The 14988-nt window shown below is 52.4% G+C and overlaps 1 protein-coding gene across 1 annotated transcript; it reads left to right on the top strand.

Moving 5' to 3' along the window:
- The first annotated feature begins 8087 nt into the window (after positions 1 to 8087).
- KPNA7 (karyopherin subunit alpha 7) lies at positions 8088 to 14823 on the top strand. Its single transcript, XM_063414224.1, has 10 exons — positions 8088 to 8150; positions 8765 to 8905; positions 9465 to 9550; positions 10248 to 10516; positions 11007 to 11089; positions 11546 to 11809; positions 12158 to 12391; positions 12710 to 12892; positions 13302 to 13451; positions 14452 to 14823. The coding sequence occupies exons 1-10, from the start codon at positions 8088 to 8090 to the stop codon at positions 14530 to 14532; spliced, it is 1554 nt and encodes a 517-aa protein (XP_063270294.1). The 3' UTR covers positions 14533 to 14823.
- Positions 14824 to 14988: the final 165 nt, after the last annotated feature.

Raw genomic sequence — 14988 nt, 5'->3', positions numbered from 1 at the left:
TAAGAAAGGCTCTTGTCTCTTGCTCAGTGCTGCAGGGATCCCAGGCTAACCACAGCAGCCCAGGTGTCCACAGTGACATTCCCAATTAAAACGAAGGAGGGTGTAAATGGAGGAGGACAAGGTGAGGAACAGGGAGTACAAAACCACTTATGACTGCTTGTTATAGATCCTCAGCCTTTGAGCTGTTGTGACAAGCCTTGGAATGACAAGGAACTCAGTTTGGATGCTGCTCTTTGGGGTTGCATTTCAGCAGCAGAAGCAAACTGATCTCTGGTGGTTCAGGGAGGAATGAAATCCGGATCGGAAAGCCCTGCTGAAGGATCAGGGTTATATAAAGATCTGCCTCAGGAGACTGCAAGATGTTTTTGCATTTATTAGTCATTTAGAAAATAATGAAAGCTGCAACCTCATTCTCAGCTGTTGTCTGTGCTTGCTTGGGGAGGATCAGTGTATTCCTGTGAGGGCTGCAGGGATGTTGTCTCTACGGAGACACGACCAGGCTCTAACCAAACAAGGGCAGATCGCTGCTCGGGGGCACAGAGGGTCTGCTGGGGACAATGCCAAGGCCTTTCAAATCCCACCAGGTGCTCAGTGAGTCACAGATCCTGCAGGAGACAGGCTGTGCATTGTCATCAAAAGCTTCAGGGAGGGGTAGATACAGGAAAGCAAAGTTCAAGTCTGTCTTCCTGGTATCCAACTTTTCAATGTTACATTTTCAATTGTAGCCCTCAATGCATGGAATTATAGAATCAGAGAATCTTGGAATGGTTTGATTGGAAGGACATTTAAAGCTCACACTGCCATGGGCAGGGACACCTTCCACTGTCCCAGGTTGCTCCAAGCCCCCTCCAACCTGGCCTTGGGCACTTCCAGGGATCCAGGGGCAGCCACAGCTTCTGTGGCCACCCTGTGCCAGGGCCTCACCACCCTCACAGGGAAAAATTTCTTCACAATATCCCAGGTAACCCTGACCTCTGGCAGTGGGAAGCCATTCCCTCTTGTCCTGTCCTTCCATCCCTTGTCCCAAGTCCCTCTCCAGATCTCTTGGAGCCCTTTTAGGACTGGAAGGTGCTCTAGGGTCTCCCTGGAATCTTCTTTCCAGGTGAATACCCCCAGCTTTCCCAGCCTGGCTCCAGAGCAGCCCTTGGAGCCTCTCCATGGCATCGTCTGGGCTCATTCCAGCAGCTCCTCCTCCTTGTGATGATGGCAGCCCCAGAGCTGGAAGTGTTGTCCCAAGTGGGGTCTCAGGAGGTGAAGCTGAGCTGGTGAATCCCCTTCCCTGCTGCCCACGCTGTGGGATCAGCCCAGGACACAGAATCTTTGGGATCAGCCCAGGACACGAGTGGGTCCTGCAGAATTTGACTGACATTTTTACACACAATTTGTTACTCTGTCGCGTTTCCAGGACAGAAGGAGGTGGCAAAAGGCGATCAGTTATCGGGGGCGGGGGTGTGGCTCCCCAAAAGCTCTTTCCCAAATCAGTGTGTGTGAGACGTGAAGCTCTTGCAACAAGAGAAGAACATCACCTCTGGGCTTAGCAAAAATGACCTGCAGCTCTTGGATCAGGTGAAATCTGCATGTCCAATCCTCTTTTTAGCATTTCCTAAGCATGGCTTTCAAAGGAAGGCCCCTAAATACACATTTTAAACAAAGACACTGATTTCTGTTGAAATGCTGTCCTCAGCTGGGATAATCGGAGGCGCTGGAGCGAGGTGAGCGGTGTCTGGCAGCAGGAAAGCTCATCTCCTCCTCTAATTAAGCTGCACACAGACTCCCTGACAGCAAAGAGGCATCCAGAGCCTCAAGACCCTGTGATTTATATGGATTTCCTGGTGTTTTCATGGAGTTTCTCTTCCTTGCATGATTTACAAGGCACTCTCCCCCTTTAAAAAGCACCTTAGCCTTTCTCCTGGTAGGTGATGTGGAACAAAGCTGTGCATGATTTATACAAAATTATGTGGGTTTTTGATTAATTTCAAGGTTTCTTCATCACTCCATTGTGCCTCATCCCCAAAAGCACTATAGATTTCTCTGTTTCAGTTCCTTGAGTTACAGAGTCAGGGACTAAAGGAATAATTATTGCTGGGCCCTGCTAAGGAAAAAAAAAAAAGGTAATATTTTGGCCACAGGTGATTATAGTTTCTGCAGCTGAATCAGTGTCCCATAACTGACAGAGGATAATGGATTTAATAAATAACTCTGATTAAGTCTGATGTTATTTTTAAATAATTTCAAAAACTGTTACTCTAATCCCTCTGTGGCTGGCAGAAAGGAGGATGCTCAGAAGTTAAAATTAGTTCCTTAATGTTCAGCCTGGTGTGGAGTTACAGGAGCTCCAGGGCTGTCCTGGTTTTCTGGGGCATTCTCTTACAGCGGAGTAGAATGGACACAAACAGCTGCCTTTGGAAAGTGGGAATGAGCTCCCACAGCTCCCACAGCCCTGCTGCTGCTCTCCTTCCCCATGCTCTGATAGCTCAGCAGGAGCTCCAGCCCAGCTGATGGGATCATCAGTTGGTGTTACACTCTGTCTTCCTGCACACAAATCCCCTTTCCCTTGATTCCCAGGGAATTCCCAACTCTCCCAGGCCTCTTTATCAGTAAATATAGATCTCTTCTGTGTAATGTCAATATGATTCCTTTCCTTTTTGTTTTTCAGTACCTACAGTTCAGAGTGATCCCATTTCTTGGCTGGAAAAAAGGGCCTGAAGAACACTTTGCCTGGAAAAGCAGCACAGAATCCCACAGCCACAGCAGGAGCTGTTTCAGCTGAGATGATGGAACACCATCCTTCTTTCCTCCTCCTCTTTCTCCTCCTCCTTCTTTTCTCTCCCATGGAGATGGGCTGACAGAGCTGTTCAGCCTGGAGAAGATAAAACTCCAAGGAGACCTGAGAGACCCTTCCAGTGCCTAAAAGGGCTCCAAGAGAGCTGGAGAGGGACTTGGGACAAGGGCCTGGAGGGACAGGACAAGAGGGAATGTCTTCCCACTGGCAAAGGTCAGGGTTACTTGGGATATTGTGAAGAAATTTTCCCCACCCTGGTGGTGAGGGTGGTGAGACCCTGGCCAGGTGCCCAGAGCAGCTGTGGCTGCCCCTGGATCCCTGGGAATGTCCAAGACCAGGCTGGACAGGGCTTGGAGCAGCCTGGGATAGTGGAAAGTGTCCCTGCCATGGCAGAAAGTTGGAATGAGATGAGCTTTAGGGTCCTTTCCAACTCAAACTATTTCATGATTCTCTGAATTCACACATCCCCATGGCTCCCTGGCTGCAGAGGAACAGGGGCAGAAAAGCAGGACCACGTTTCTGAGGCTGTTCCACGGAATGAAAAGAAACCACAGACTGAACCTTCGGCCTCAGAAAATCCAGCTGCAGTGCTTGGCTTTGCCTCTGGCTCAGCAGTGAGGCAGAGATAACAATAAATCCCTTCTCCCACCTTCTGCATGTCCTGATTAGACAGGCTGCAGCAGATGGGGGCTGTCATTATTCCGTGCCTGTTCCGTGCCTGGCACAGAGCGGCTCCGACCCTGGCTCCCGCCCGTGGCCGCTGCTCCAACAGCTCTGACAAGAAGCTGGTGCCTGCTGCTGGGGACTCACAAGCTGCCCAGCCTCTGCCACCCCAGGAGGGACCAGGGCAGCCTGTGGAGTTAGCACTGCCTCCCTTTGAGGATTGTGGGCCAGGAAGATGGATCCTGAGTGAAAAAGGAGGAATTTCCAGGCTCCATCCCTGCCTGGGATACCCCACATCCATCAAGGCATGAAGCCACACCAGGGAGATTTAGGCTGTATATCAGTGAAAGGTTCTTCCCCCAGAGGGTGCTGGCACTGCCCAGGCTCCCCAGGGAATGGTCCCAGCCCCAAGGCTGCCAGAGCTCCACAATCCCAGGGACAGGGTGGGATTGTTGGGATGTGCTGGGCAGTGTCAGGAGTTGAACTCTGATCCTTGTGGGTCCCTTCCAGTTCAGGACACATCCTGATTCTATAATCCACCAGCAGTTACATCATCAGCTGTTTCAGGAACCCACAAGGGTGTTTCCTTGGTGTTAGTGTAACTAACAAGTAACATTAATTTGTTGATGTTCATTTAATGGAAGGATGCTGTTGCTGACAGAGAGGATGCTGTGTGAGAGCAGCCATTCCGGGGCTGACCTCTCCCTCTGCTCCCCTTCCTCCAGCTGAGGCTCTCCTCTCACAGAGGGGTTGCTCCAAGCAGCTGCTGTACCTGTGCAGCACCCCAGGGTGGATCCCAGGGTGTTCCTGCCTCTTCTCTTCCTGCCACAGAGATGCCACCCGCTGACCCCTTCCCTGACTGGTACCTTTCTCCACGTGCAGTGAGGGTAAATCCGTGCAAAAAACATGAAAAAACACAGGAGAGGAAATCAGGGCTTTTCTCTTATGGCTCAAAATGAGTGTTTTCAAATCTGCTCCAGTCAGAGCCTCACTGAGGTGCAGTACTGGGGTGAAGGGTGGCAGAGTGGGGGAGAACAGCCTCAAAAAAACCCCCTGCACTGAAACCACAGCCTCTCATACCTGTCACAACGTGGATTTCCAGCTTGAGCACACAAGGCTGAGCTCAGGGGACATTGTCATGTAGATTTAGGGTTTTATCTCCTTTCCTCTCCATTAGCTGTGATACCTTCTTATTACGCTGAAACCCAAAACTTTTTTTTCCTCCAGTGGTTGTTCCCTTCTCTGTTTGGCAAATATCGATCTCTCCATGTCCTCAGCACGGGTTCAAATCCACCCCCCTCATCCTCAGCCTGCTCCTGGGGTCGATGGCATGGCAGTGCCACCTCTCATGACATCAGGGACCAGCGTGAAGGACAGAGAGAGGGATGTTCATCCATTACACGTGTTTTTCTCTCCCCATCCTGTCCCTCTGTGCGCTGGAAGTGACAGGGACCTGAAGAGGATGGGGCTGATTGTGGCTGGCAGGTGGAGAGGGAATGGAAGGAGCAGGGAGAAAAAGAGCAGCCCAGGATAACCATGAACTTCTCCTGGCCTTGTTTCACATTCACACCCTGCAGCACCTTGGGCGAGAGCTCTGCAGACAGGGGACCAAAAGCTGGGGGCTGGCCTGTGCAGGAGGCTGCCCCCACTTACCTTGGGGTGTGATTTTCAGCCAATTTAATTAAATTGCTTGGCAAGGTTGCGAGGACTCATCTATTTCAGCTTGAGCCAGGCCTGTTTTGATTTAGTGTTGGCTGATTAGGAATTAGTGGAAACAAACAGCTCAGAAAACAAAATTAGAGGGTGCATACTAACTTTTGCACCAGATTAAGTTGAATTAAAAAGCAATTGAAATGTAATTTTCCTGTCTCAAGCAGCCAAGAAACAAGATAATGCAACCAGTGGCACTTGAAGCTTAAAATCACAGCAGCCAGGATTAGCACAACTGCCTTTTTAATGCCTACAAACAACAGATTTATCTGAAGGTCTTTTCTCAAACCTCCCCTATCACCTTCCACATAAAGCTGTGTACAACTCATTTTATTAGCCTTGAAATGCAGAATTGGTGTGACCCCAGGACTTGAATGCAGAACTTAGAGCAGCCAGAGTATTGCACAGTGTGTCTCCATAGCTATTTCCATGCTGGGCAATACTAATTCTTCCTTGAATTCATATGATTTGGATTGGAATGGCTCTGTGTGCACAGCTGGAAGGTGCAGGGGTGTGAAGGGTGCAGACCACAGTGGTGGGCGCTGTTTCCATCTTCATCCCAAGATCACCTTCCTGCAGCTCTGAGTGTCTTTGTTTCCCCATCTCCCTCGTAGAAAATGATGTCAGGTAGTTTAAAGTCAGGTTTTAATGAAATATTTCAATTGCTGTTTTCCCTGCCCATTTGGGAAGCACTGCTGCTCCCTTCCCCATCGGCTGGACCAGGCTGGCACCCCACACACACCGAGAGGGTTTTTGAGGGCTTTGCTAAAAAGGGTGATGGTGTGGAGGGGGTGCCAAGCCAGGATGTCTTCAGCACCTCAGAGTCCCCAGAACTGCCCACAGTGCTGCAGCCAAGCCCTGCTGCTGTGGTTATTTGGGGGTCAGGGAGCTGCTGTCCCTGTTGGCCAGAGCAGGACTGGGGCAAGGGCTCCATAAATGAAAATATCTCTTGACTGATGGAGGCTGCCATGGGCACAAAACTCAGCAGTTTGTGAACTGCCCAGCAACTCCTGGCCACAAGCTAAAGGACTCATGGAGATAATGGGCTCCTGCTGGGTTTCTCTCCTTGCCACCTCCCTCCTGTGCCAGCCAGCAGCTCAGCCTGATGATGCTCCAAGTTGCTTAATCCTGTCTTGGCTCACTTGCAGCCTCTGTGCAGCTGATTCCTCCTGGATCCTTACTCCTGGGTTAGGAGGAGGTGCTCTCCTGGCCTGCAGCAGCACCTACAAGCTACCCAGACTGAAAAAGGGGCACCCCAGTCTGCCTGTGCCCTGCACAGGGATGGGGTGGCAGAGCCCAAACCATCCCCCACAGCCCAGGACACTGTACAGGTACAGGCTGGCATCACACACCAAGGCTCTTGGCCAAAGCTGGCAAAGCATAAATGTGTGGAGGAGATCTGGGGATGAGTGGTGGCCCAGCCAGACAGACACCACCAGCATCCATCCTCCTCCAAGCACATCCAGGTGAGGGAGCAGGTGCAGATAGGGGGGGCTGTCCTGGGAAGAGCCAATCGTGGAGGGGAACTGGGGGTACGTGGCCTCATGGGGGAAATAAAAGAGGCAGCTGAGGATGGTCAGGTATGAGGCAGACTTAGTGTAAGTGATTCCCACCCCCTCCTGCCTTTGGGGTATTGGGTGGTTGTTTATTCTCTTGTACCCCACTACAAGGTTCCTGCCTGTTTGGGGCTTGGCTGTGGTCAAGTGGGTGGGTTGTGGTTCTCCTTCTGCTGGGATGGGGTGGAGAAAGCTTCCCCCCAAAAGGAGAGGTGTTTGCTCTGTTGGGGGAGCAGAGGAGGGGAGGCTGGAGCAGACCTTGAGGTTTGGGTGTTGGGATTAAGGCTGTGGGGAGTGTTGGATTGAGCCAAAGGGTGGCTCAGCCTGGCCCCTCTGGAAACTGGAGCAGGTCTGCAGCTGGATACATGGGGTAAGAGCTGTGCCTGGCCTTGGTTCCTGGGACAGGAAACAGGCAGAGAGAGGATGGAAAAAACACCAAAACCTTGAACTTCAAAGGATGGTGTGAGGGAGCCCTTGGAAGCTGCAGGTGTTGGCTGTAAGCCTGGAGGGGAGGAGAGGAGGCACCATCTGTGTGGGATCAGCCCCTGAGTGTGTTGATGCACAGCCTGGGTTTAGGGGTCCCATGGTGGTGTCTGCTCTGCAAACATCTCCCTTACTGCTGGCTGGAAGCCTTGTTTTTCTGACAAAAGCTGTCTGAAGGCCAGGTCTTGGTTTATTTGTGTGTGTAAATCTCTGGCTTTTGCTAGGAGGTGCTTAGAAATTATTTTTACCTGTCCCTGTTTCCTGATGTTCACCTGGCAGCCTGCACTAGTTGCTGGGTTTCCAGAATTCATTTTTTTATCAGCTGAGCTTGGTTACTTCATGTCCCTGCATGTGACTGTGGGTCTTTCCTATTTGGGGGTGCAGGTGGAGGAAGCCAGGTTGGGCTCTGGGGTGGCATGAGAGAGGCTTGGGTGTGGCTGTGTCCTTAAATCAAACCTTGAGCTGCTCTTTTGGAGGCAAGAGGCCTTGCCAGTCTTGGGTTGTGCTTCAAAGGAAATGTAAAAGCCCCAGGATCAGGGCTGGAGGAAGGGGGTGTTCCTGTCACCATGGGGTGTCTGTGTCTGGCCTCCTCCTGGGACTGCAGCGGCTGTAATTTTGGAGCCTGATATTAAGTGGTATTTTGTGCTTGTATTCAGTGCAGTGGCTCAGCTGCAGCGTGTGAAGGTCCTACCAAGCCCTACTTGGGGCAGGGGATCTCCGGTGTCTCCCTTGCTGGGAGAATGGGGTGGGGATGTGTGGCCCAGGCTGCTGGGGGGTCCCAGCCCCTCAGTGGCTGCCAGGGGGTGTTGCTGGGCACCTGTGACCTGACCCTGCTTTGTGCTGACCCCCAGGAGCACCTGGGGAAGTCCAGCCCCTCTCTCTACTCTGCCAAGATGTCAGTCAGGAAGCCCAGCCAGCACATGAAGCTGTTCAAGAACAAGGGCAAGGATGAAGCTGTGAGTACCCCTAGTGTGTGCCAGCACTGTGCACCCCAGCAGAGCCCGCTGCTGGCAGGAGCTGATGGAGAGGCTTCCTGAGGTCCATGGCCGCAAGCCTTCCTGTGACCCACCTTCAGCTGGGGTGTTTGGGTGGCTTTTGGGATGTGGTGTGGGACTGGCTGGGCTGCAGGGAGTGTGGAGGCACAGGCAAGGGGGGTGTGAGTTTTGGGTGTGTGGCTGTGGGCTGGGGAAGGGAGATGGCTCAGCCCAGCCTGCTGAGCTCTCTACAGCAGTTATCCCTGCAGACCTGGGGCTGGTGTGGGATGTCAGATGTAGGATCTGTCAGCTTGATTTAAGCTCGTAGAGGAGATGAGGTTTGCCTTTCAGGTTCAGAAATCTTCTTTTAAAAACACTCACGGGTCACTGGTTCATCCAGCAGCCCACGTCCTTGGGAGGCACTGAGGGAGAGGCTTCCTCTGCCCCAACTCCTACATCACCCTCCAGGCCCAGTGAGGAGAAGCTGGCTCTGCACTCCTCCTGTGGGAAACGTGGGGCAGGGGGCTGCAGGGATGGACTCCCTGGGGAATGGGGCAGTGCAGATATCAGTGGGATGGTGTTCTTCCTCCCCCCAGACCCTGCGGAGGCAGAGGGTGGAGATGAACGTGGAGCTGAGAAAGGCCAAGAAGGATGAGCAGATGCTGAAGCGCAGGAACATTTCCATTAATTTGAAGGAGGAGAGTCCCTCTCTGGAAGAAGACAGAGTGGATGAGGTGGTGAGTGCTTAGTGCTCTGCACCGGGGCAGGATCAGTGCAGCAGGAATCATCCCCTGCTTGGGCCACCACCAGCTCCAGCTGGGGTGACCTGGGTTAAGCAGCTGCTGCCATTCCTGATCCCCATGCCCATTGCTGGGGAGTGTTTCAGAGTGCCTGGCCCTCATCCGTGCAGTATTTCATGGTGATGATGTCCTGCTGGCCTCCCTTGATGGCAGGTAGAACAGGCTGGTGCTCTGCCTCGCTGGGAGCTGCTCCTGTCTGGCTCCCTGCACAGCCAGGGGTAATTACTGAGCTCGCAGGGCTATTACAGTGTCAGTGACTCTTTCACTGCTTGATTACAAGCGTTAGTTGCCTTGAAGGCTTTTGTGGATTCTCTTCCTCTGCCTCATCTCGAAACTGTGTTGCATAAAGAATAGACACTGCTTAGATATGGAGCGGTGACTGAGCCGGGTCTAGACGGTGATTGACTGCCGAGATTAAACCGAGGGAGGGAGGGAGTCCCGGCCCGGCTGACTCTGAATCATTCCCTGTGACACAGATTATTTCCCTGTAACACAGACTATTCCACCGTCCCTGGAGAAGATCGTGGAAGGTGTGAATGGGGATGACACCCAGCTGCAGCTGCAGGCCACCCAGGCCACCAGGTACGAGCACAGCTGCTGGAGCTGGGGGCAAAAGGCTGCAAGGTCCTGTTTGAGGAGCTTTCTAGAGATGGCAGAGGGAGGAGGAGCCTGGTAACCCAAACTGCTCTTGGGAATCTCAGCTGGTGCCTGTTCTGTGGCCTGTGTGCCGTGCTTGGCTCACAGTCCTTTGTGAACCCAGCCAAGGGGTTGGCTGTGCTACCCCTTCCTGTGCCGTTCCAGGGGTTAATTGGATCACAGGAGAAATCGGGTAGCAGGTGCTTGGGAGGGACGAGGACTGGAGAGCCTGGCTCTGTGAAGAGTCAGTGCTGAGCAGGGCTGTCCCGACAAGGGTAGGGACACAAAGGACCACAGGGTGCCATCCTCACCCAGCTGGCAGCAGGGGTGTCTCTCCTCACCTGCATCCCTACTGGTGCTTCCTTGGCTGGCTCAAATTATTGTACCAGTGATCTGGGACCAGCACCATTCCCAGCGAGTGTGGCTGTGAGGATCAGGGCTTTGCTTCCAACAAACACCCTGCTCCAGCATCTTTAGCTGTGTCTTCCCTCTGTATGGCAGCCCCTCTGCTGAGGCTTTGTTGTGGTGGGATGCTGAACCATCGATGCTTCCCCTGCAAGCCACAACCTTGTGCCTGCCCACAGGGCTGTGGAGGCACCACACAGGGTTCCTCATGCTGGCTGTGCTGTGTCCTCTCTCACAGGAGGATTCTGTCCAGGCACAAGAACCCTCCCATTGATCAGATCATCGAGCTGGGGATCATCCCCAGGATTGTGGAGTTCCTGGGCTGTGCTGACAATGCTGCCCTGCAGTTCGAGGCAGCCTGGGCACTGACCAACATCGCCTCTGGCACCTCGGAGCACACCAGGGCCGTGGTGGAAGGAGGGGCCATCCCAGCCTTCATCTCCCTGCTGTCCTCCCCACACATGCACATCAGCGAGCAGGCAGTGTGGGCCCTGGGCAACATCGCAGGTGAGGGGACCTGGAGGGGCTTGTGGAGGTCTCTGACTGAGCCAGAGACTTGATGATCCTTGTGGACCCCTTCCAAGTTGGAATATTGGGATTCTGCAAGGGAGATAAAGCATTAGTGCTCTTCTCCCTGCAGCTTTGTTGTGAAGCTGCTGCCTCTATTAAACCCTGTAACACTTCAGCCCCTTGCAGTGGCCTGGCAGCTTTTGAGATTCTGTATTGGCTCTGCAAGAGGATTTTGGCCAAGGGCAAGGCTCTGTTCTGCTGGGGTGGTTTAACCCACTAATGTCACCATAGGGAGAACAGAATGGGCCGTGCCTGGCTGGCCTGCTGGCACTCCAGCCTGCCCAGTAAACCCTTCCCACCTGGAAATGCCTAATGGTGTGTGGCTGGTGGGTCACACAGCCCTGGCCCTGCGGGTCTGACTGCTCTTAGATGCTGACTGTCTTGTGACTTGGGCAGATGCAATGACCAACCCTTTTTATCTGTCCAGGGGATTGCCCTCTCTACAGGGATGCTCTGATTGCTCGTGATGTGATTCCTCCCTTGCTGGCTCTGGTGTCACCTACAGCTCCAGTAAATAACCTTCATTTTCTTGACTTAACAGCTCTTAATCCCTTGGGTGATGGGTGAGTCCTCTGTCTGCCTTGTACACAACAAACTCTTTGTATAATTGAATGAGACCCCGCTCTAAACTGCTTTTGTGGCCCTGCCTATGCACAAAGGTGGGGATGCCAAGCAGACACTCCTAGTCAATGTGATCTCTTCCATTCTTGGCTTTCTTATCCAGCTCTGACTATCTCAGGCTAGGGATAAGATGAAACTGGTGCAAGGCAGACTTGCATATGCATGTGGAAGGGCTGAACTTGCCCTTCAAGCTTCCTGCTGCTTGCTTTGTGGTTTGTCTCTGCCCTCCTGCAATGGTTCCTTGCCCTGCTGTTCTGCCTCTGGTGTGTAAGAACCTTCACAGGACAACACAGACTGAGAGGCCCTTGGGGGCAGTGAGGATCTTACACCTGCCTTGTGTTTCAGATTGGGTTCCTGAGGAACATCACCTGGACACTGTCAAACCTGTGCAGGAACAAGAACCCCAGCCCTCCTTTGGATGCTGTGCAGAAGATTCTGCCAGTCCTCATCTTCCTCCTGCAGCACGAGGACAAGGAAGTCATCTCTGACTCCTGCTGGGCCATGTCCTACCTGACTGATGGCTGCAACGATCGCATCCAAGTTGTGGTGGAGACAGGGATTCTCCCAAGGCTTGTGGAACTCATGGACAGCCCAGATTATATTGTTATGGTAGGGAGCAATCAGCAATCTCCACCCTCTGGTCCCTTAATGTGGAAAGGTCTGAGGAGAGGGAAGGCACGTGCCCTTGCTCTGTGTGGCAGCTGTGGTGTGCTGTCCCCTCAGCCTGCAGAATCCACTGCCTGCTTGTCAAGGCTCTGCTCTGCTGGCTGAGGCTGGATAGAGGCTCTAAAGCTGCTTAAAGCAAACGAGGGATGACAGAACCATAAATAAACAGCCAGCACCCACAATACTCTCCTTGCGTGAAGGATCAAGCACTTAGGGAGGGCTCTTGCTGGGTTTTCTGACATGTATCCCTCGAGGTAAGGACTCTCCTCATCTGCTCTAATCTCTGTCTAGACTCCAGCTCTCCGTGCCATCGGGAATGTGGTCACTGGCACAGACCAGCAGACGCAGGAAGCCATCGATGCCGGTGTCCTGACTGTCCTGCCCCGCCTGCTGAGGCACACCAAGCCAGTGATCCAGAAGGAAGCAGCGTGGACCCTCAGCAACATTGCAGCAGGGCCTCCCCAGCAGATCCAGCAGATCATCACCTGTGGGTTATTGCCACCCTTGGTGGAGCTGCTGGACAAGGTAAGGGATGGGCACAGTGCTGCTGCAGGAGGAGCACGGGGTTCAGGAGGCCTGGGATGGCTCATTTGTGAAGCACTTGACCCCAGAGCCACCTGGGCAAGCTGTTTCACTCTATTGAGATCCTTGGGACAGCCTGAGCATCCTGATTTGTCAGTACACCTGCATGGAAACGCATCCTGGAGCTGCTCTTGGCACCTCTGCCAGGTGTCTGTGCATCACCTAAAGGGCTGGGAAATGGGGGGAATGGTTATCCTTGCCTCCCACTCATCCTAGAGGGATAACAAAGCTTGGGAGTGCCTTTGCTGTGCTGCTTTCCAGGGTGACTTCAAGGCTCAGAAGGAGGCTGTGTGGGTAGTGGCCAACTTCACAACTGGAGGAACGGTGGATCAGGTGCTGGAGCTCGTCCGTTCCGGGGTCCTCAAACCTCTGCTCAACCTGCTCCTGGCCAAAGACAGCAAAACCATCATGATCATCCTGGACACCCTTTCAAATCTCTTTCTGGTGAGATCTGCTCATCCTGGATGCTGTTTTGGAATCCAAAGGGCAGCAGGAGAGAGCCTAATGCTTGCACTGTGTGGTTAGAACAGTGACTCTTGATTTTTTTGCAGTAAAATTTAGACAATGTGAAGTCTCTCTCTTTCTTGGGTACCCTTGGGATGTCTAAAGGGCTTGGCAAGACTGAGTTCTCAAAGTGTTGCTCTTCATCCCCTGCTCACTGGTTTGGCTGGCAGTCCCCAGCAGGGACTGGTATTCCACTGGCCCTGCAGTCACATCCCTGGCATCAGGAAGGGACCAGAAATTCAGGGACAGTGAGCCTTTGGCTTGTAGATGAGGGTTGGAATTACAGAAAGGACCATCTCAGACCTGTTACTGATGTTCTGTTTTCCTGCCTGGCTTTCCAATGTTACAGGCAGCTGAGAAGCTGGGACAGACAGAGAAGTTGTGTCTGCTGGTGGAAGAACTTGGTGGTCTGGAGAAAATTGAGGGCTTGCAAAACCATGAGAATGACATGGTCTACAGAGCTGCCCTGAACATCATAGAGAAATACTTTTCTGGTGAGGTATGTGAGCCCTTGCTATTCCTTAGCTGAAAATGTGGAGTTATTACACTCTGGAATGATGCACAGAGTTTAAGGATACTGGAAGAGGTTTTTGGAGGAGGCCTCCACATGACCAGAGTAGTCCTTGCAGCTTCTTTCAGCTGCTTTCAAAGATCTATAAAAGCACCAAAATGTCAGCCAAGGAGTTGTACAACAGCCATGGATGCCTTGATAGCATCTTGCTGCTGGAATTTAAACTGGGATCAGCTGGAGTTACTGCAGTTACTGATATGAATACCAAATGTGGAGAAGTTTCCTCCTTCGGAGCTGAGCTGGCTTGTCACTATGAATGGCAGCCTCCTACTCAGCTGATAACAGTGCTCAGGTTGCATTTGGATTACTTGACCCTTCTCCTGGTAAGGAATCTATGGAAAAAGAGGAAAGGACACCAGCTAGGAGCTGCAAGAGTCCAATGACTGTCCTAGATGCCATGTTTGGTCCCAGCTTTAGACTTGCAGATGGGAAAACATCAGGGAAGAGGCTTAGAGGCCTGGCAGACCTTGGAACTGTGGCTCAGTTTGGGTGTGAGCTGCAGGAGGGGCAGAGGTCTGGTTTAGTCCTTTGCCAGAGCAGGGTCTGTGGGGTGTCCCTGCGGGAGGGTTTGGAGGAAGTTCTCCACACCAGCTCCTGCTGGAGGGGCTGGATGCCAGGGGAATATCTCCCTCAGCACTCCTGGCTTGTTGCTGTTCCAAGCAGGCCATTTAATTTCATTTTTCCTTTTGCTTCTGGTGTCTGAGCCCAGAGGCTTGGCTGCTTTTGTGTGTGGGCTGCAGGGACACTGCAGCTTCAGGGTGCTGCAAGGAGAGCAGGAAGGCTTGGCCTGGTCACCAGGAGTTCTGTTGCAGTCAAACTGAGCTTGACAGCTGCATTTTTAAAGCAAGAATAGAACAGAGTTGCTGTGAAAAGCTTCGGTTTATTCAAATGCACACCCTATAAGTGATTGCTGTCATTTTCCTCCTAGGAGAATACAGACCTGGAGCCCCAGACTGGCCAAGATGGGCTGTACGATTTCTCAGTCGAGAAGCAAGACTTCAACTTCTGAAGATGAAGCACGACACAGTTCTAAGGTGGTGGGTGGAGGTGCCTTGGAAGAGCTCAGACATCCAAACCACGAGGAGCAGAGATGCTGAGCCTTTTTACTTCTGAAACTTGTCAATAAATTGCACTTTTGTCTTTGTACCTCTTGCCTTTAATTATTTCCCCCTCCTTTAAGCTGCTGTTGCAAATGATTTTTTTTTCCAATAGCATCTTAGGGCCTTGCAGGAGTGTGTTGGAGCCCCGGGCACATTTGTCAGGTGGAATCTTTCTTCTAAGTACATTAAACTATAGGGAAAGCAGCATCCTGCCACCAAATCCTTGTGCTGAAGCTTCTAGGCTTGATTGGAGTGGCTGAAGTAGCTCTGAAAAACAGTTTGGGAAGTGTTTCACCCTTCTGCAGGCACCCTCATTGCTGTGGGAAAGGAAGTGCTTCCAGCAGGGAAAGAACTGAGCCAGGGGC

This window comes from Prinia subflava, chromosome 17 (genome assembly GCF_021018805.1).
Source record: "Prinia subflava isolate CZ2003 ecotype Zambia chromosome 17, Cam_Psub_1.2, whole genome shotgun sequence".
Classification (NCBI taxonomy): Eukaryota; Metazoa; Chordata; class Aves; order Passeriformes; family Cisticolidae; genus Prinia; species Prinia subflava.
This window is presented reverse-complemented; position numbering and strand designations above follow the sequence as displayed.